Source organism: Ornithodoros turicata, chromosome 9 (assembly GCF_037126465.1).
Source record: "Ornithodoros turicata isolate Travis chromosome 9, ASM3712646v1, whole genome shotgun sequence".
Lineage (NCBI taxonomy): Eukaryota > Metazoa > Arthropoda > Arachnida > Ixodida > Argasidae > Ornithodoros > Ornithodoros turicata.
This window is the reverse complement of record NC_088209.1, coordinates 34,057,749-34,079,694: the sequence shown is the minus strand read 5'-3', so window position 1 is coordinate 34,079,694 and position 21,946 is coordinate 34,057,749. Positions and strand designations below refer to the sequence as shown.

General features: G+C 45.7%; 2 protein-coding genes across 3 annotated transcripts in view; one reads left to right on the top strand and one right to left on the bottom strand.

Moving 5' to 3' along the window:
- The window catches only part of LOC135368711 (T-cell activation inhibitor, mitochondrial-like), a 284,743-nt gene that overhangs the window by 213,086 nt on the left and 49,711 nt on the right, over positions 1–21,946 (bottom strand). The gene's annotated exons all lie outside the window — the stretch shown is intronic.
- LOC135368713 (tachykinin-like peptides receptor 99D) overlaps positions 1–21,946 on the top strand; it is a 244,829-nt gene that overhangs the window by 178,517 nt on the left and 44,366 nt on the right. For both annotated transcript variants that reach the window (XM_064602170.1, XM_064602169.1), the window contains one exon: positions 7,771–9,216. In XM_064602170.1, coding sequence (XP_064458240.1) covers positions 8,789–9,216 — 428 coding nt within the window. In that variant the 5' untranslated portion in view covers positions 7,771–8,788. The remainder of the gene's footprint in view (positions 1–7,770; positions 9,217–21,946) is intronic.

Below are 21,946 nucleotides of genomic sequence, written 5' to 3'. Positions count from 1 at the left end.
TATTTTGCCATTATGCACGGCACAAAATAGGCTCCGCCTCTCGTTTTCAACAAATCAGGGGCGAGAACGTTGTCATTCGGGATGATGGTTGGCTAGGAGCGTGCTATGTGGTGAAGTTCATTTTTAAGAGTGTACATAGGATCATCCCCGTTGTTCGGCCGTGGACTAAGGCCTTGCTTTCCGATCGGAATCCCCGCGACAAAGGCACGCGTCTACACGAAAGCGATAAGGTAGGGCCCATGGTGTTATCGTACAATCATGTATCAGCGAATATGGGTACTCGAGATTAAAAAAATAAATAAATACATCTCCCCTTACGCAATCTGAGAGCACATCCTGTTTTCTATGTTAATATTGCAAGTAACTGGTGTTCCGGTACCTCGTTTATTGCGCCATATGAACGCACTTAACGATAACCAGGACGTTGACATTTTTTCGCCCCCCCCCCTTTATACCTATTTTACATCATCCCTCCTTAACATTAATGCTCATTACTTGCTTCTTCCACATTCCTACACTTTCCCGATGTTTGCTTTATATTCTTGGTGTTTTGTTTTGCTATTTTTGTTTTGCTTCTGTTATGTTTAAACTGCCACTGACCTTGTTGGTGCACCATCCGGTAGACCTCACGGTTCTTGATGGACACCGTTCAAAATAATAAAGTATTATTATTATGATTAAATAAATAAATAAATAATGATACTCGTAATTTCTGGCTTTACGTCCCGAGGCAACTACGATCATGAGCGACATCGCAGTGATCGGTCTGCGGATTAATTTTAATTAATTAATGATTAATTTTGCCCGCATGAGGATCCTTTAACGTGCACCGAAATCTCGACACACGACACACCATACTGAATGTCCCTCGCGGAAGGCGGCGTACCTAGGCAAATTGTACCCTGCTACCAAGTTATTGGCGTCCACGAGCGGGATCGAACTCGCTACCTAAATAAATACCATACAGAGCTCTCCGGGAACATTCAGTAAGGAACCCCTCGTGGCTGCTTCCAAACGATTACGCTGCTTAAATCGATTACAGGGTAATCGATTACCGAAAATCGTAATTGGTTTACTTGAAAAATTACATACGCGGAATAGTAATCGATTACTCGCAAAATTACTGGAAAAGGTAATTGATTACCCAGAATTGTAATGAGGTTACTTGAAAAATTACTTGAGCGCAAAACTAATGTATTCGCCCTGTATTCGCTATGAGTCCGAGCGCGTCCGAGCGAATAAACACAGACGCACAAAAGAGCTCATCGGACAGTCACAGCGACATCGTTGGAATAGGACCTGACCAGATAATACCAATAACCATATCCTTATACGACACCCTACTGTGTCACAACATTGTGATGACCTGCGACGACCACTCAGGACTAATCCATAACACAGCATCTGCAACAATGTGCGGTGTGATGGTTTCAAATGAACCGCTTATTGTAACTTGATGTAACCGATCACGGGCCTGACTCCACTCGTGCGTGTTTTTGTGTTGATCGGCTTACCGTGTGCACACACGAGCGACATCCGCACGGAATATTCTAGGGGAAGGAAAAGCATAAACATTGCTCGTATAATCCCGTAATATCGTGGAATATCTCGCGGCTGCGCCGCAGGGTATTCCCCAAGGTTAGCAGCGCACGAAAAGATGCGACGGCGAGCCCATTTTCTATTTCTTTTTCCCGCATGTTCCGCTAGAGTATTACGGGAAATGTCGCTCGAGCAGTATGACAAACTGCAAGGATGCAATGCGGAGCACAGAACGACACAAATCACTCTTTCTGTCTCTTACTTTTCTTTGCGGTTCTCAGTAAACCGTGAAGGAAGACGGCTTATTCGCGTCAACAGATTAGCTGTCGCCTCGAACTCGGTAATCCGATCTCTCCTACGCTATATGTTGCTGCCAGCGTTTTATTTTTCCCAGGTTTGCATAATGTGATTTGAACGTGATGATGAATGCAATGTGATAATGTGATGTGAACAACAAATACGCACGAGCCAACTACGAATGCTTCTTATGCCCATTTTTGCGAAAATGAGGCACGAAAACGCCGCACATCGCTATGCCCGCGATCCCGAAATGTTAACGATTTGCGTAATGCATGAGATTTTCCTCCAGTGGCCATCTGCATAAGCGTGAAGCTACGCGTGCCGCAATCCGCTTCGCTTAAACGAAGCAAGACCAGCCAGTTCTCGTCAACGCCCAGCTAAAGTGCTCTCGTGAACACCGATTCAATACGTATACCTATATGAGCTGCGGATTTGTCACCTTGGCGAGTTGTCTGAAGGTTATCAGAGTTGTCATTGCTGAAGTTCTGGGAGAACACCTTCGCGCCGCTTTCGAAGTCGATTCACAGGAATGTCATCTACCTTATGCGCAAAATATATGTGCACATTGCAGTGTGATAGACCTTGAGCGAATAATTTGGAGCGGCGAATGGTTTTGAGGTAAGCGTGATGTTCATTTGTGAATTTAATGTGTATGCCGCATGCAAAATTTCATGCAAATACAGTCCACTGCGTGAAAGCTTGTATCACAATTTCAACAATAGTATAGTTTCAATGTTGTATATTTTTATCAATAATACCTCCGAAGTTTCTTGCATACAAAACAAAAACAAATCCCATATGCACCATTCGGTTCACATCTCATGCTTCCTAGCACCTTATTGAAGTTCGAAATTACATCATAGATAGTTCTTGAAATGGGAGCTTTTATCAAACCTCTCCTGCGCCAAACAACTTTCTTCACCTTTTCGGTTTCTCCTCTGGATTTCTGTTTGCACAGTCATTTTCCCTCATCGATACTGATAAGAATTTTATAAATGGTGGATTTAATCTGCCCCCCACCCCCCTGCCCCCATTTGGGCTCTGTCCTTGTATATGGCACTTTTTCCGCACGCAAAGAGGTGCAGTTTAAATGGGATTATCCTTTCAAAACGGCAGCACATGCTTCAGCACAGACAGCGAAGACTCGATAGAGACTTCAGTAAATCTATCTTAGTGGCTGTAATGGTCGATTTCGCCTCTGATCCGAGCGATAGACCTTTCGAGCGTTTATATCTCCGACATCACTGTTGTCATTCATCAGTGTCAGCCGCATCGGATCCAAAGAAATGAGTTTTTAAGCCGAACTCTTATGAACTTACAAAGCGTAAACAGCGTAAAGGCTTTGCTAGTACTCTTTCTTTTCAAATCATGAAAAACTTATCGCCACCTTTTCGAGAAAATTTCGTCCTCAGTCACTATGTGTCTTTATTTATTTATTGTTTTTCAACCCTCGTTTATTTTATCTTCTACGGCGCTATGTAATTCCATTTATCACAACAACGGCGCCTATGCAATTCAGGATATATGCCTTGTAGTCTTTGCGGATGTTGCTCTGTGAGGTGCTTTAAAAATGCATGGTCCAGGCTGGCAGGCAGTGCACAATTCCTCTGAGTGCACGCGTAGGTTTATATTTTCGGGAAAAAGAGGGCCTTACAGAGACACGGCTTCTGCAGTCTCAAAGGGAACATGTTCCGCAACCGTAATAAAATTGCATTCTCATTTTCCAGTGTTCTCCAGACATTACACTCCCTTTTAGAACGTGGGAAAGCGTACAGTGACACGCGGTAGACGCAATTATAATGATTGCGGCCGTTTCCGGAAAGCTATAAGCGGTGACGCTCTTTACTGGGGAGAGCGAACTGGCGTTGTTCAGGATCAGCGAGAAACTGGTGTTCTAAAAAGAGGTTGGTGGTCTAATGTTCCAAGTGCGCAGTCCCAGGAGATTTAATGCGAGAATACTTCGCACTACGCTCCCAGCTTATCTCCCTATAATGCTACGGGTAATTCACTGCTGCGTATCAAAGGCTGCGGAGGCACATGACGGCCCTCGACACGGCCTCTCAACCCAAGCAGCACAACATATTGGCCCAATATTGGCAATAGAGGACCAATATTGGTCCAATGTTGGACAATATTGCACCAAGCAATATTGGGCCAGGATGTTGTGCTGCTCGGGTATACATCTTTGCCCAGTATTGGCAATAGATGCCCAATATTGGTCCAATGTTGGACAATATTGGACCAATATTGGGCCAGGATGTTGTGCTGCTTGGGTATACATCTTGGCCCAATATTGGCAATAGAGGCACAATATTGGTCCAACGTTGGACAATATTGCACCAGGCAATATTGGACCAATATTGGGCCAGGATGTTGTGCTGCTTGGGTATATATCTTTGCCCAGTGTTGGCAATAGAGGCACAATATTGCACCAAGCAATATTGGACCAATATTGGGCCAGGATGTTGTGCTGCTTGGGTATACGTCTTGGCCCAATATTTGCAATAGAGGCCCAATATTGGCAATGTGCTGGGGAGCTTCCTGTGGAACGTGACCTTAGCGGGGTGACTTTGTCGTAGTCCACGGACCGCGGCTAATGGACGTTGTTTCTCGCTGCAAGTTGAGGGTTGTGTCCGTGCAGTCCGTCTACCTCATCGCACTGCCTCCACCGCAGCGGAGCTCATTGGCATCGTCATGGCGCTGCACTTCATTGAGCCATTCGCAGCAGTGACTCAAGACTTGGGTTGAAAGCACTGCAAGCAGCGTTGGTTTCCGCAGGCCTTGTTGCCATTGTACGCGACGCCATCAGCATTGTGCCGCTCTCGCGTTTCGAAAGGGCACGGTATCACCCTGCAGCGGATTCATGTTTGATTCTGTCATACCTGGCAACGATACTGGTGCGCTACAGTATGCCCTGCGTGCTTCACCCGCTTTCACGCACGGTTCATGCTCGTCAGCTGAGCAAGAGGATGTTCGGTGACAGACACACGACAAGCACGTCATCACTTTACACCAGGATAGAGCCATATAGACTTACTTGCCGTACTGACTTGCAAACAGGTGACTGGGTTACCTAGGCACTTGTCTGCATGTCCGTACGGCCCCATTCGCTACTAGCGTGCCACTCTGAGGAAGGAATGCACCGGAGCGTGTTCCGTAAACTTTTGTCCAGCACAGTACATAGATTGCCATCCTGGTGCACGACGACACTGTTGCATCGCTTTCGACTGTATGCCCCGTACAGAGGCCAAACTCAACAGAAGATCTGGAAAGGGTCCACTGCCAACAGTTCTGCGTGCGGAGCTGTGGAGGACTTGGAGCATCTCATAGTTATCGGTGAACATTACCCTGGAGCATCATTGGACGACCTGCCTTTCAATGTCGTCAAAGCTCCAGGGCCGTGGCACCCGCGGCAGGCAGCGGGCGTCACGCACTCTAGTCAAATACTTCCAGAACACTGAGGAGCACACCAAGTTACAGAACTTAGGGATCTCTGTGAAGCAAAGAACTTCTTCATCTTGATGTGGCACATATCAATACCGCAATCGGTCACGGATCATTATCGAGTACATATCCGACCTCGTAGCTTTAGTTCCGCATACTGTGTGCGACACTAATTGCACTCAGTCTTTACTTTTTCTTTTCGTCTTATTTTTTGCTCAAGTTCCAATTTTCGCTATCATTTCTTCTTCAATCTCAACCGATTGCTGAACAACCGTTATGCGGTGGCAGGATTTACATGTGTGGAACGTACTACAGGGTGTTTCTTTTTTATTCCAGATAAGGCAAAAGGTCGCGTCGTTTCTGGGATATGGCACCAGCGCTACTTTCACTGTTTTTTTTTTAATTAACAAAAAATGTGTCCAATAAAAAAAAACCTTTTTCTGTCCTGCAGCAATATAGTCGAAAAAGCGGTCTAAGTCTGTGGCCATTACCTCTATAGTTGCACCGAGACGTTTTCCGAACAATTCACAATCGATACATTTTATGGGGACGCTGGGTGAGACTTTTATTAAGTAATATATGTATATATTCATAGCAATAGCAAGTCAGGAAAGTGTACGAGGGTAAGGGTCACACGTCAGTGCTGCGTCTCAGGCTCAGGGCTCGTATAATGTGGGATAGGGGTTGCTTCTCATGAGCCTCGTCCGTTGTTCTCGTTGGGTGATCTCAAACGAAATATGCAGTATCTGTTCTCTTCAGTCCTTACAGGTTAAAAAAATCGTTACGAAATGGGCACACGGGAAAACGTTCGCATTATCTATAGCTTCAATGGTTCTGATGCAGCGAGGAACGAATATCTAAATCGCGTATGTTATTTATTTATTTATTACACACCGCTGCAAGCTAGTGCAAATACAAGCGCGTACAAATACAAAATCGATCGGGTTACCTGAGGTACATAACACAGATCTGCATGTTTTCACAGAATTAGTGGAAGTACAAGGTAGAAACTACAAAAGAAATATCTTTTTCTCTCAGGGTCCGGACTACTGGTAGGCAGAGTGCATTATTTGTTTTCATTACGCTGGTAATTGTTAATTAGTTGCCTTATGTTTGAGACAGGTATGATCATGAGTGAGTCCGTGGATTGATGTTGCACGCATGAGAATTGTGTAATGTTCGCTGAAAATCCATGACACATCGTATTTAATATCTCTCAAGGAAGACTGCGTATCTGATAAACTTGTAGTTTCAGTGTCCAATTCATGTACACTGTCATTATATTACATGGTATACGCAGCATTGCGCTTACGTGAAAAATTCCTTAATATTTTTCACGCACTGTTGAGTTGTCTTAAAACTCTCCTTCATACAGTGTTAAAACATCAAATGAAAGCTGGTCGTATCTTTCCTTCTTAGTCCTCTCTCTTCACTAATTTAGCACTGTATAGGATTTCTTCCTCATAGTTTCAGTGGTTCATTGCATGTAATGTAATGCAATGTATATAATGTATGTAATGTAATGTAATGTTCTTCACTGGTTCATTGTATGCGCTGTTCTTCGCTGTCTCTTTTCATCTACCACTGTTTATTCATTGTATGTTATTAACTGGTTACTCTGTATATACTGCTGTTATTCGTTCTATGTTATCAACTGGTTTCTCTGTATATACCACTGTCATCCGTTGCATGTTATTAACCGGCTTCACTGTATATACCACTGTTATTTACTACTTGCACTGTACATATCATCAGGTTAATGTAATAAATTTTCTTTATATATTGCGCTTACGCCAGGTCACTCATGTGACTGTACAACCTGCGTATAGTTCATGAACGGCTAAATGTGCCTGAAAACGTAATAACTGTTGGAACAGCCTGCAATGCAAAGCACAAAAACAGGAAATATAATGCAAAACACTCCAAAAATGTTTCTTGCCATCTTCAGCGATTGCTGCTCCTTGCTACAGGCACTGCTTACGCAAGCAGGTCATCTCGATCTTTCCAAAACGAAATCGCAACTGAATGAAGCATACACGGTGGTAAGAACCACACCAAACTCCGTTACGAAAGCTACACGGGTTCGAAACTGACAATGTGCAGAATTAGCCTACTACCTTTAGGACGCCAAGCATGCTGGAGCCTTCAAGTCGGCAGAGGCGCCGGAAGTGGCCACGTGTTAGAGGCTGGGCTATCGCTCAATTCTTTTTTACAAACGTTAGTTGATGACCCTTTAGCGAAGCAGAGTTAAGCGTTAAATTCGAGCTAAGGGGCCGTTGATCTTGGTTCAAATGTTAATCGGCGTTGGTGAAATTGGGCCCTTGCTCTCTTTCGCGTTAAGGTAATCTGCTGTCAAGCGATCAAACGGGCTTCCACGCAACGACTGTATACTTATCTGTCTTCATGTTACAATGTGTACCATTCAAACGCATGTCCCACGCATCACGGCTTCAGTCAAATCATAAACAATTTTCTTCTCTTGTGCAGGCCCAGCCACTTGGCGTTGATCGACGGTTCCCCAAGATGAAATACAGCGACAGCCTGGTGGCGTCTCATAAAGCCAGCGGGTCACGGTCTTGTCCGCACCCAGACGCGTCGTCCGACCCGTTTTGATTCATTCGACATTTCAAAAGGATCTGGGGCTACATCCAAGGGCAAACCGACGACGACGTTAGGAGAACCACTGTCACAAGACCGGAAGGCGAACGCTGTGATTAGCAGCATCCGTTTGAAACCGTAATATCTCGAGCCGCGTCGGCCCACTGCTCGCCTGGCTCAAGTCAGTGCGGTCCAACCACAAGGCCATAGATTGAAGCTGAAGAGGGCCATCGTAGGTCGTTATGCTGGATATGTTCCTCGCTGGTGCGACAGCTATGGATAGCGCGGAAAGCTCTCACTGGACAAAGGTCCTCCAAGTATGAACTGCGAGCTCTTTCGTCTGTTTACAAGTGCCGTCCTTTAAGTTCAACTTGATTCCTCGCAAGCTAAGTCTGTTAGCATTGCCTCCGTGAGGGCTAGCGGTCTGTGTTGACAACAGGAGCACCTGATTCTAATACAACAAAACAGATTTTCTTCATTCTCCTCTCGAATTAGCTATATACGTCTCTCGAACCGTGTCCGTCTCACTGTGTGTATACTCACCTATCTCTTCAAATCTGCTCATATATTTTCTACCGAAGAAAAGTGTTTCTTCTGCAAATGTTACGCGGAATACCGACGTTATTTCATGTTCCACACGACGTCTAAAGTGCTCCAAATCTATTTTTCTAATCAAAAAGAGCCTATCTTCGTGAGTAAAATCTCCGCCAATCGTTCTCTACGAGTAAAGGTTTATGCCCGCGGTGAAGAGCTAGGCCTAACGCTCCGAGCTAAGGTTGAGGTTGATTCTTTACATACAACCAAATAACACTATTTATTGTTAGACGATTAGTAGTTGGATTGAGTGCTTGTAGTCGATGAAGAGTACCGAAGCAGCCATCTTGCGTCAGCACATGACAAGAACTTGATGCGGCCGCTGCACCCTACAATGGCGCTGAACGAAACCTTCTACGGGATTGAGAACGACACTCTCATACTGGAGAACCTCACCTTAGACGGCATCATGGACGAGAATGTGTACATCTTGCCCCTGTGGCAGCAAGCGGCATGGACGCTGCTCTTCGGCTGCATGGTACTGGTGGCAACGGGAGGGAATCTCATAGTGATCTGGATCGTCCTGGCTCACAAACGAATGCGGACAGTGACAAACTACTTTATTGTGAACCTGAGCTTAGCGGACACGATGGTGTCGACGTTGAATGTGGTTTTCAACTTCATCTTCATGCTGAACGAGCACTGGCCCTTCGGTCGTGCGTACTGCAAGGTGTCCAATTTCGTCTCCATCGTGTCGGTGGCGGCAAGCGTCTTCACGCTCATGGCAATCTGCATCGACAGGTGAGTCATCCGCTTCCTTTCTTTCGCATATCGCATTTATTACCAATATGCGCCGTAGTGCTGTACCAGTTTTCGTAATAAGCACCGTTCGCATGCTGAGAAGAAAGAGAAAAGAATGTGTCTGAGGTTCTGCCCGGTGAATTGAAAACCACCGGGCATATATAGGGTGAAGCAAAAAAGAAATCCGTCTTTATGAGCGCGTTACACGAAAGTCGACGCGTACAATATCGCCCGTGTTTAAGGGTGGGTTTCAGCAAAATAGACACCTATACAGGAAAGCCAAAAAGTGGAAAATCCTGCAATCCAGTGACAATATATTGAATCAGAAGCCACAGGACGAGAGCACCGCCGCTGATATTTCGAACAGAGACCGTTGAGGAACAACCTCCGAAGAAGAGAAAAATCAGCTCAGGCAGACTATCGTTGATCTTTCCTTTCCAGCCTCAGTTTCCTCGAGTTGAGAAGATCTCAACGGATACCACACCCAGGAGCCCCATTAATGTCCCTTCTAACGCATTGCGAATGCGTACCACACTTCTAAAGCTTTCGCTAATCCCGGACTTAATTACCGCGCTGCAGTCACGTGGGTACACTGTATATTGGTCTTGTGGGAGCAGGCCATCAGCATAGACCACACAGAGTACATACACGCCGGTAGCGTAGCCAGAAACATATATAGGGAGGACGGGAACCTTACATGGAGGAGAAGGTTTCACTCTCACTTTGCTTCTCCCAAATGCACTACCAAATGTACGTTTTCGGGGGAGGTTTGAACACCCCCTGTTTACGCCACTGATACGCGCTACATAGTAAACTGTGAACTTTTGATAGACGAGCGGTCTACCCCGTACGTAAAGGCATGCGTGCCGCATGCCTCTCAGCCTGAGGTGCCGTGTACTATGAAAATAAAAATAACAATTACATTAGAATTCTCAGCCGTGATGGTGCCACGTAAACAACATTTAAGCACAGAACGAAAGACGACGACCTTCGTCAGGTGAAGGAGTTCAAAGTCGTCCTGGTTGGAGGAAGGTGATATTCACAGCATCAGTCAACGACATAAGAGTGGCCGGACGCGCCTCTCGTTTAATGACGATAATTGACGAACATGCACAGATCGAGTGGAGAGGGGAGGGGGGGGTGGGAAGCGAAGAACGGGACAGACAGCAGTACGAATAGCCATACACAGTAAGACTCGGACCAAGGTGGCTGCAAATATTTCTGTGGTTTCTGCTCAAGTCAGCTTTGTAATTCATATTTTATTCACACACAGGGTGCATTTTATTCGTTACATTTTTTTTTATTAAATAAGAAAACTATGAGTGCAGTACAGATGCCGTTTTTGCCTACACTGTTGCCTTTGGTGCCAAGTTTTGTGGTGAGGGTTTCATCTATTCCATTTCGAAGTGTATAGATTTGTGTAGTTTCCCTTTCTTCTTTTCTGAATAACGCGTCATGGAGTAGCCAGTCCCGAGTGGCTTGGTACTAACATTTCTTTTCTTTTTCTTTTTTTTACCAGTCAAATCGTTTTTGCAGGTGGGTTATACGGCTAGGCGGACATTCTGTCGAAGAGGGTGCGTAACTACTAGATGACTAATTACGTACTATTCATTAGCGTTAATTAGAGATTTTTTTTTTTAGGAATGTGAGATAGCCAGAATTGAAACCACTCATTATTTAAAAAAAGGGGGGGGAACTCTTAAAACGGGACCGCATTCTGAGGTACCCATCACCAATCTTTGCTGTGCAATCCGAGCTGATCGAATCCGAAACCTAGCACAGCAGAACCATCGCCACAATGGACGTGTGGCACTCCGACGTGGAATGGGCGTTGTCCTTCCTGCGCTCTTGATGCGCCTGGTTTCGGCTGGTTTCGCTGGACGTGGTCAACGGCACCTTAGATAGAGACAGCCAGCGCATTGCTTCCTCTCCCTCTTTCAATTAAGAGTGAGAATTCGTGTGCCACTGCGATTCACCGTTCTGCGAATTCGAGAACCCGAAAATGATTGCAGCTCACGTGGAACCTGCAGACCTAAATATTTAGACAAAACGTGCAAGACGCTTTCCAGAAAATCAGTTTTGGGAAAGACTGCGACCGTTTTCCGCTTCATTTTTAATTTAGTACGCGGGGACGTCCAACCACAACTCGCAGACGACGGTGGTTCTTCTCCATGGCCACGACCGCTGAAAGCACGTTCGTGATTGGCTACGGCCGTTGAAAACACGATCCTGATTGGCTAATTCTACCAACAGTGATTTAATTTTTTTTTTAATTTCGTGTTAGCGCCGCGAAGCAACTGTGAATATGAGCGGCGTATAGACGTGGACAGATGGAGAGAGGACAGCGGGAAGCGACAGAGGGGATAGTATGCGTACCGGGCCGACTTCAGGGGGAACATGCCGACATTCGTCTCGAAAGTCTTCGGAAAACCCATGGAAAACCTCAGACAGCAGAGCCGGTGACAGGATTCGAACCCGTGTCACCTACCAGTCTCGGCGTGGAAAGCGGCCACCCTAACCACTATGCCACGGGAGCTGCTCCCTACCGACAGTGAAACTACACCAGTTATATGTTGGGGATATATTTATCCCCATTTTATTAAGTTATATATTAATGAGATGAGATCCATGCGGGATTAGTGTGTTTTCTTCATTCTGTCCACGATTTCTGTATTCCTTTTTTTTTTCGTGATGTATATCCCCATTCCCCCGCTCTAATGCCCCCCGGCGCTGCAGGGTATTTTGCAATAAATAAATAAATATATGGGGATATGTTTATTAAGAAAAAAGGAAGAAAAGGTTAGCCAGGCAAAGAGCCGGCTTGCTATTCTGAAAAAAAAAAGAAGAAGGGGGAAGGGGAAAACGAAAAGGAAGGAGAAAGAAAAAACATAAAAAGGGGAATCAAAAAGAAAAAGGGATAATAAATGCGACCCTTCCTTTAATGAGCCTCTCTAATCATGTAAGTGCCACGAGTATAAGATTCTTCCGACATCAAAATCAGGCGCGCCTCTTGTATCGCTATAAAGACACTGAATCGATATCCAAACAAATACTCTCTCGAACACTCGTACGCAGACTTATGCGCGCAAAGCCAGTCAAGGATAACACAGACCTCAATACAAACACACGCAAACACCACGGCCATCGCAACGGACACGGCCTGCGGCGGTGAACTCCTCTATACGAGCTGTACCACTTGCGAGGTTCTCAAATTAAAATCCCCTTTTCATTATCGCTGAGAGCATTGACTGAAGCATTGGGACGGGTGCCCTCGAAGGAAACAAGTATAGAGAGTCTATTCATTGGGTCGCGATAAAACAGAGTCTTTTAATTTCCTCCTCCGAGCGTCGTGTTGCTTGGGTCACGCGCTCACTACATTGTGATTGCTGGGTCTTAACCAGGCGGTGGACCGTGTAATACGGACCGCTTGACTGCATCCACTTGCCTCGCGGGTCCCTCATGGACCAATTGCTTTTCCCGCCAAATGGATATGGGTGTTTGGGATAGGCTGTCTCGATGCGACCACGTTGGATTCCACCGACACGAGCCATTACGCGCTTTCTCACGAAGAGGTACTCGTGCTTGTTATCAACGAGTAGCACACACCTTGTATGTCTGGTTAGGTCACAAACTGAATTGGAATTGGAAATGAAAGAAAAATATGGAGATGTTAGTCCCGACCCAGTCAGCTAGGGCTGGATATTCCAAAACGCGTTTGTGGGTGGAAAAATAGAGCAAGAAAAAAAGAGAAAAACAAACAAACAGGAACAGGTAGAGTGAGTCGGGCAGGAGAAGCAAACTGAAGTTTAAAAAATATTGCTTGCTTTCTCTATAAAAGCATGATGCTTTTGCTAAAACTCAGAAATTGGCAGTTCGAAATGCTTTCAGCCGGCTGACTTCTCTGGAAAAGTTAACATCGTGTTACTGGTTTCCGACGTCATTCCTGTCGGTCCTGTGCGTAGTATGCGTGTAGGTATCCGACATGGTCCTAAATCCCCTTCTGTGTAAACTGAATACAAAAATGGAACGCCAAGTCTTGACTTGGCCTGAGTGAGGTCAAACAATAAATATCCACTAATCTGAAGAGATGGGAGAAACAGCACGGTGACTTGCAGTCTGCGCTAGCTGACCCTCGCAGCTGCCTCTGATTGATTCGAATAGTTCTACCAACTCTTTTGTACGTGGAGACTTCAACTCGCAGAATGTTAAAAAGTAAATATTTCTAACGTTACCTTGAAGACGTAAACGTTAGTGCAGTGCGTGCCACCACGTGTAGCACTTGACGCGCAATATTGTGTGCAGCCCTGCTATGACAGTCGATGGCAATGTGTCGCAAATACCCCCGGTCAGCCGTATAATAACCCAAGTCCCTCCGAACCACGTTCCTAAGAAGATTAAAAGATAGCAAATTCACAACCGCTGAGGGTCGTTGTGACCTGGTGCTCCAGTGCTCCAGCAACAAAGGATCCCACGCTGGAAATCTCAAAGAATATCGTGAAAGAACGTGGAATATGTTCTCCGGAGGGAATGCAAGAGCATTCGGTTTGCGCAACTCACGTTGGAACGTGGAAGTCATTTGCAGGAGAAGTACAGTAAAGATAAGGTGGTGGAACATGTCTTCTACAAATCCCGTGAGAGTCCTTGTTGACCATTCGCTACTTTCAAAGCAAACTTTGTGGAAAATGACACCAGAAACATCAATGAACTGTCCAGCAGAGCTTCGCGTAACCGGGTTGTGTATCACCTACATGTGACGTGCACTGAAAGCAACCTATCCTTCTAAACCACCTGAAATCACGAATGATCTTCGCATGTCTTGGGTACAAGATACACAATTCCTCAACAGAAGTTGTTCCTTGAAGAGGAATCTTCCGGAAAATGCCCCTCGCACGGATACATGCGAAGCTTCACGCTCACGCTGCATTGCGAACTGGAAACAGAAAAGCATGACCTTGTTCAATCAAAGACGAAACATCCGTATTCCGTTGTAGACGTTCTTGCCCCGGACGGGATATGAACATGGCTACGCAGACATCCATCATCATCATCAAGGACCTTGGGATGTGAATTAATCTCACGTCGTGATTTGCTACTTGACATTTACGACGGCCAGTGAAATATCCGTTCCGTTCAAGTTCCGTTGTGGTGTCGTGTGCGGTTTCAAGAACGTCTCAAAGCACATCCGGTCCTCGGTCAGTTCCGCAATTGAAAGTCATTTCAATCCCTTCACGTATATCCGCTTCCTCATATCTCTTATCCTGTACGAATCGTAAGCGAGTGAAACAATAAGAACTTGCGTCGCACTCACAGGGATTACGGAATCGAATTTCTGCATACACTTGCTCAATACTCAGAAGTGTTTACGACGGTGATCGATTAGATTGAGGCATTCGTCACATACAGATGGGTAACGTTCGCGGGGTCACGTGTCGATGATTCTCGTATACTTCATGAGAAAATCTACAATGAGCACGTTAGTTTTAATTAGCAAAAGCCTTTACTGTAGAAATGTTACAGGGGACGAGCTTTAAAAGACACGCACACACGTATAAAATATACCGTGCAGTTTAACAAGCGTGTGCTATGCTATGCTTCCATTCTCCGTTCTTTTATCATTATGCTTGTCTATTAATTCGTGTATGAACACGAATATCGACTTATCGACACGAATATCCTTCTTCGGGACTAAAGTCCCGAAGAAGGCGGAGCTTCCGCCGAAACGTAGACTTCCCCAGACCCTTAGTTTAAATGCCAGTTTAATAAATAACTTTCCCCCACTCCCTACCTCAGTCTCTGGTGTCTTTTCCCCCTATATACATATATATAGGAGGAGGTGGCGAATTTGCAGTTCAATTTTATTATCCGTTTCCCGATGCAATGTCACGCCAAATATGCTTGGAGCGTTTACTCAGTTCAGAATATTTCCCCTTGGTGCGTTCCCGTCATCGATTTTTATCGATTCAATGATTCAAGCATCGGTGAAAGCGCACCGCGGTATTCTTGAGGAAGTCGACTTTGCACTGGGTGGCATAGAATTATCCTACGCGATAGTATACACGTTACGAGATATTCCGTGTACAAAGTGCTTCGGACGCATGCTTAAAATGTTCGACAGTTGGACGTGGCGATCTGGCTGTTCGATATAACGACGTGCAGGAAGTACTGCCCTTATCCTTCGGCAATGAATAGTTGTGTCCACCTAACACGCCCCTTGAGAATGACGACCCGTACAAGCTACTTGTAAACATGACACCAAATTGCTGGCTTCCTGATGGAGTCGATATCGTAGACCCAGCGGCATTGAGCCGAGGACGAGAGAGTAGCAAAATTGACCCCAAAACTGCCCAATGCTTCACTAAGACCAACAACAACAACAAATAACTCGTGACTATGACCTGGGGTGATTCACCACTGGAGAGCAGTACACTACCCCATTTCACGCGAAACATTAGATGTGAGATATGAAAATTAAGTTAAAGTTATGTGCAAGTACAACAACTGAACTCTCCTCCACTGGCTGCGCTGCGCTACGTCACAAAAAAGGAAGGTGAAGAAAAAAAACACACACATGAAAGAAGCGCCAATGGTCATTGAGATACAGGGGACGACCCTACAGAGTCTGGAGCAAACCGGTAGACAAGAGGAACTCCAAGAACATCAGAAGACCTCGACGGTGGTGCATATGGCTCTGACATGGGCCAAGAATTGCAGACAAGTTGAACGTCTGTCGGCTAGCAGTACTCAGCTGAGCACAGCGTTGTCGCCTCTCCGTTTCGTAGAGCTCACATTCTGTTAGGACGTGCTCAATGTTCGCTGCGACGCCGCATTTGGAGCATAGGCTGCTGTCACAGTATCCGATCCGGTATTTGAATTGGGGAGTGAAGGGTACATTGAGACGAAGCCTGTGCAGGAGGGACGTGAAATAGCGTGGTAAACGGTCTGGAACTAAGACCACGTGCCATGAGCTTAACCAAAAAGGTATAGATACCTCGTATTACAGAAAGACGTGTCCTTGGGCAAAAAGGATTACGATGAAGGCTACGAACCCGCTCCACGAACTCCGTACTACGAACCTGCTGTTAAAGTACTCCTGCCGTGGTGGCATCGAGTGTTCGGCGCCTTGGTAAAATATTTCTGGGACATTGAAGCGAAGAAGAGATCTTGACGGATGGTGTCAGCACGAAACCGCTGACGTAGCAGTGGCCCATGAAAATCTCGCGCACCCATGAACTAGTTTAATAATTTCATATAGTCATTTTTTTACTTGCTCATTCTTTATTCTGTCACCACATCATTCACCCCCCCCCCCCCCCAGCGCGTGGCAGTCTGTGCTACTAACGGTACAAGTGATCTGGAGTATACCCTGCACCGCACTAGTGGAGCCACAATATCCATATTACCCGTAATTCAAATGCAATCCATCTCCAAATGCTTGACAGAATGAGTGCCCACTTGAAAAGCTGTGACGTTCAGAGACCCAATCATAAAACGGGCCGAGAGGTCGAAAGAACGTGGCAGAATGCGCACAGTTGCGCATCAGGTTGAACCACGCCGTCAGAGCAAGATCCCCTGTCCCTGTCGTTCTCACTACCAAGAAACTGGAGCAGGTACAAGTGCCATAGCAGGATATGCCTCAGTACAGTGATTTAACCAGACCCCTCTCCACCGTCAAATAAACCCCCTCCCCTTGGCGACACCCCCTACAAGGACCCTCTGTTATTTCAGCTTTAGACACATGTCGGCAATGATAAGTTCAGCTGTTACAAAGGAACTGCAATAACGACTATGCCGTCAAATTTTTACAACCCCCCACCCCCCGTGCTTGCGGCTCTGGACAAACCATGGCCTCAGTACCAAGGTGCCAGTGGATGTATCGCCGTTCGACTGGTACGGTTCGCATCAGTAAGCTGGCAACCATGTCAGCAGTCGCCACAGCGTCTGGCGCGTTGGGAAAGTGGCTCGCTAACGGATAGTGTCCCCAGCCCAGCATCAATAAAACATTTCGTGCTGCGACGATCGTGTGGCGTAACTGAAACCTGAGTACGCATTGGGCTGCGGATACGTCTGCGGGGATGCGGGTACGCGTTGGGATATGCGGGAGCGGACCGTGACCCCGCTGGTGCGGTGCGGGTGAATTTTGTACCTGCACTCAACTCTACGTATGCGTTCTGTATTTATTACGAGTTTCTATGCACTCGTTATTTTACCTTACGTTATAACACGAAAGTGTGATTTACCAAATGTGCCGGCATGAATCGCGAGCTTCTCGATGACAACCGTACCACCTGCCACGTTTGTGAGAAGGTTCCCGTTCAAAGGAGCAGTAAAACCATACACAACAATCAAATCTTATAACGGTGGAACGTCCAAAAAGTAAGGATCCATTTGGAGCAAGAACCATCAGTAGTTTCGCCCTGGCATATTTAAAATGATGACGATTTGAGTTTTAGAGGCGTAATATAGCAACTATTTTACTAATTGACTAAGTAACTAACTAGTTAACTAATTTAGTGTTCTATTTAATTAACTAATTTACTAACTAACTAACTATAGGGGTGTAGTTCGGCAAAACTGTGATGATGAGACAGTTCGAAACAGGTACTGTAAAACGGTCTTCCGTTGCTTCGGCGGCGTCATCCCCAGATACTTTCATCGTCGATCACGCCCTATGATATCTAAATTCCCAGTAGCATAGTCGTATAGATGCATACCGTACGTTGCTGCCCTGTATTTAACAGAATGCAGAAGGCGGTCTTTCACAAGTCCGTCTTTGTCGTCCGTTAGCTTCAAAAGTAGAAGCTAAAGGCAATCGAGCCCCGTGCGTTCCAATGGGTCCGTTTTGCCTCCGTTAAGAACACTGACGAGAAAAACGTTCGTGTAAAACAGGCCCAACACGGAGAAAGAAAGAGAGAAAACTTTTTAAAACTTAAAAGCATTACGAGTACTGATTATGAGTCCTGTCAATGGAGAATTCCTGTTAATTAAGAATGTCTCCCGACTATTCTTCAAGTTGAAAAGAAATTTTTCAAAAGAAAAGAAAGAAAAAAAGATTCGTCCGAAAAGGAAAAAAAAAGAACGGCTGGAGGATGAAGGGTGGAGATGCGTAGAGAGTGCGTGAGTCCGTCGGGGAGTGCAAAGTGCTAAAGGGGGCCGTTGCGCAAGACAGAGAGCACACACTAAAACCAACGAGGACCACGTAGAGGACCAGTGAGGACCACGGATTGCGCCACGTCACTGATGCTGCAGTTCCGTTTCTGGAGAAGCGAAGCTTACTCGCTGGTGTTTTCATGTTTGAGGGTACACATACTATAGCTCGCCACACACACGTGTATCGTCGACCCTTAATGGTACGATGTGCGATGCCCTATATACGTACGCTCACACGTGTTAAGCTGTATGACAAGCCAGAATTAATAACAGACTACGGCGCGTGGCGGTCGTTAGGTGCGACAGTTCTGCCGGAGCAAGTCTTCGGGGTAATTGCTTCATACGTACCGTCGCATAATCTTTCTTGTGTGCCGAATACAATGCCGGATCGCGGTCGTCGCCAACGACGGACGAAATGACAAATTAAACCCAAAAAGACGTTGGCGCGAAAAAGATCGATATTGTACCTGTGAACAACTGAGAAGAGTGTATCCATATAGTCTCAGTCAGTCGTCGCAAATCTCGTTGACCAAAAGCGAAAGGACTGTGGTTACGTTTTTTCCTTCTTTCTTTTTCAGCGGGTGTCACGACTGATCCCCGACTCCCCCAGGCGCAATTAAGTGCCGCTCTGCAACAGTGACGCAGATTCGTGAATTGAGTTTCTCGGTGTTTCTCCATGCATGCTTTTGCGAACGTGCAGCTCGTGGTTTGGGCGTTGTGTGGGTTGGACTGTGTGGTTTCCGCAAGCGATCAAACAATGATGAGAATGCATTAGTTTAAAGTGTTGTTTACAGTATAGTTGCAGAGAAACGCCACTCACGTTCGCAAGGCGACACAGTACCTTTGCCTAATATCGGCTCGACACTGGGTGTACGAGCACTCTATATGGGAACACGTTTGCCACGATTCTCCACAAGCAGCACAACATCTGGGCCCAATATCGGTTGAACATTGGCAATACTGGCCCAATATTGGTCCAATCTTGAACCAGTATTGCCGATATGCAGCCAATATTGGGCCAATATATTCTGCTGCTTGAGGCCCTATAAAAAGTACAGCGCGGGGATAATGGTCCAATATTGGCACTACTATATTGGCCGATAGTGAAGAATATGGGCACTATAACGGCGTTTTGCACACCCTTGCCACACTTACACTGTCCCTCCCTAAGGACCAGTTTTCCCACCGCTGGTTAAGAGTTGATCCGCGATCAAACGACCCTTGACATGAAATTACGACTCAACCCTCTTTCTGTAACGTTATCTACAATTACGGGAATTCACGTTGCGTCAGTAACTAACGTTATTCGAAAAGAATATTGACGGCTAGCTTCAAGTTTAAAGAGGCACTAAAATGCAATAACAACATGCTCTCAAATGAAAGTCCGTGTTTCAATTGGTACAATTCAAACAAAATGAGTTCACACAACGCTACCGTTTTGAAGGAAACGCACTCAAAACAGAGCCGTCTTTGGCGGCAATGAATAGGATCCCCAGGAGGCAAAGACTGGCGGCATCCAATGACACAGCAGGGGAAGCGCGCACATATACCTATCGTGGGCGTGTGGATTTGGAGCGGATCCGATCGTAGTGCTCCGTATATATACGCGGCATGATGCGCACTGCTGCATTTTTCAGTACCGGTTCACTGCACTGTAGCGCACAACAGTTCTCGCGAATATTCCACTCACAATGTTTATCTTCACGTCCGCTTCGCAATACGCACCATGTTTTCCACCGGGACTTCTCCATGGTGCGGCACGCGCAGCAGGGACTAAAAACACCGGTGCACGAGCTGAACTGCGAGCGGTTCACTGCTTAGCGCCGAATCAAGAAAGAGTCCGGTATAATTTTAACTGTAGCTTCGTAACGGAATCAAAGTTTGGAGTTATGATAATAAGTACGAAATTAACATAGCGTGTAACGTAATTTGAAGCGAAGTTGTTTTTGCATTAAGGGACGCTTGATCTTGGTTTAAAGTTAATCGGCGCTGGTGAAACCGGGCCTGACTCAACTAGAGTCTGGTCCTCTCACTATGACAAACTTAGTTCAGAATTACTTATGACCTATCAAAGATCTGCCCTATAAAAGCATTACTAACCCTTTTGGGCAACGTAGAACTTACGAAATTACCGCAAGAAACTGAAATGAAGCCCCCCACGGAGATGCTCATTCCTGTTATTTCGGTGTAACCGCCTTCTCGCCCCCCGGCGGAGAGCAATTTACAGTCCACGAGTTACGTCCGTCGCCATCTTTATGCTATTACGCATAGTTTAATTTATACAATTTTTCCGCAGGTCTAGCTCGCGTAAGTGCGTCGTCGTGTGCCACAGGAAATCCGTCCGATAAGTGTAGGGAACGAGTTATATGTGCAAATGCGACTTAGGTTTTTCTCCACACGTCCCGTGTGTTTTATGGAATAAGCCAAGTCTCGAGTAGTGATTGATTTGATTTCTCTTTCCCCACTTGTCCTACACGCCAAGGAACAAATACTGTGCCTTGGTAATTGCCAAATTTTCAAATTATACCCAGGGCACTGATCATGAGGAAAAAATAAAAATAAAACGGGGCGTAATTTCCTGCGAAAAAGAAAAAAATTTAAAACCGACACAAGTCGTGACAAGATAAATACCGTTGACCGCATTCTTTTCGGACAAGTCGGACATGTTTTATATATATATATATATATGAGTTAATAACACGTTAAGTGGAACAAAAATCCCCCTGGAAATTTTTATTCTCCAGTTATGACGCCCGGCTTTTGGAATATCTTCGCTTAAAAATCCCCTTCATTTGCGCCTACATATTCTCGATGCCGTTAAATTCTGGAAACAACGATTTACTATCAATTTACCGCCAGAACCACACTCGTACAGCTTCCTTGTATTCGCTCATATTATTTGTGAGACCCTTCGCGCCTATATAGTTTTGCTTCGCGTCAGTGCGCGTGCACTGCATGACGATGCTCACTCTCGTCTGACAAAGTTAGCCGTTATTATTCCACGAGCCAAAGTGAGCCATTATTCGAAGAGGGCACTCTTTTTGACTGTGTGTCCTTCAAGATGCTGCTTTTTATCTGTTGTCAATCAACGTCGTCCCTAGGATGTCAGGTGACTCTAGACACATCCGTGCGAAGCGGCTCAGCATAGCGATCGATCTGAAGTCTGTCAATGTGGAAACGTGAATGATACTGCGACGAAGATTGTTCTATTGGTGCAGTTTCTTTTTGGTTTTGTTTTTTTCTTTTGAGCAACCGCGACGTCAACGGAACAGGAAAAGGGGAAGGAAAATATGGTGAAGAACTTGTATCTTCGCTAGAAAGTGTTCTCGTGCATTGTAGATTGGTATACTGCAGGCGCTTGATTCACGCAGCGCTCGGACATTAAAGGTATACTGTAAAGCAGCTGAGGTCGAACGTCATTTGACGTGACTGTCCGATAGTCCAAGCAATCAGTACAAAAACGGCACAGATTTCGTTCCAATCGGCGGTGTAGTTAATTAGAAAATTAAAAATAAATATTACGGGCAACACTGTATTTGGTACTCGGAAGGGATTTGGTATACGAGGAGAGCAGATACAAGCA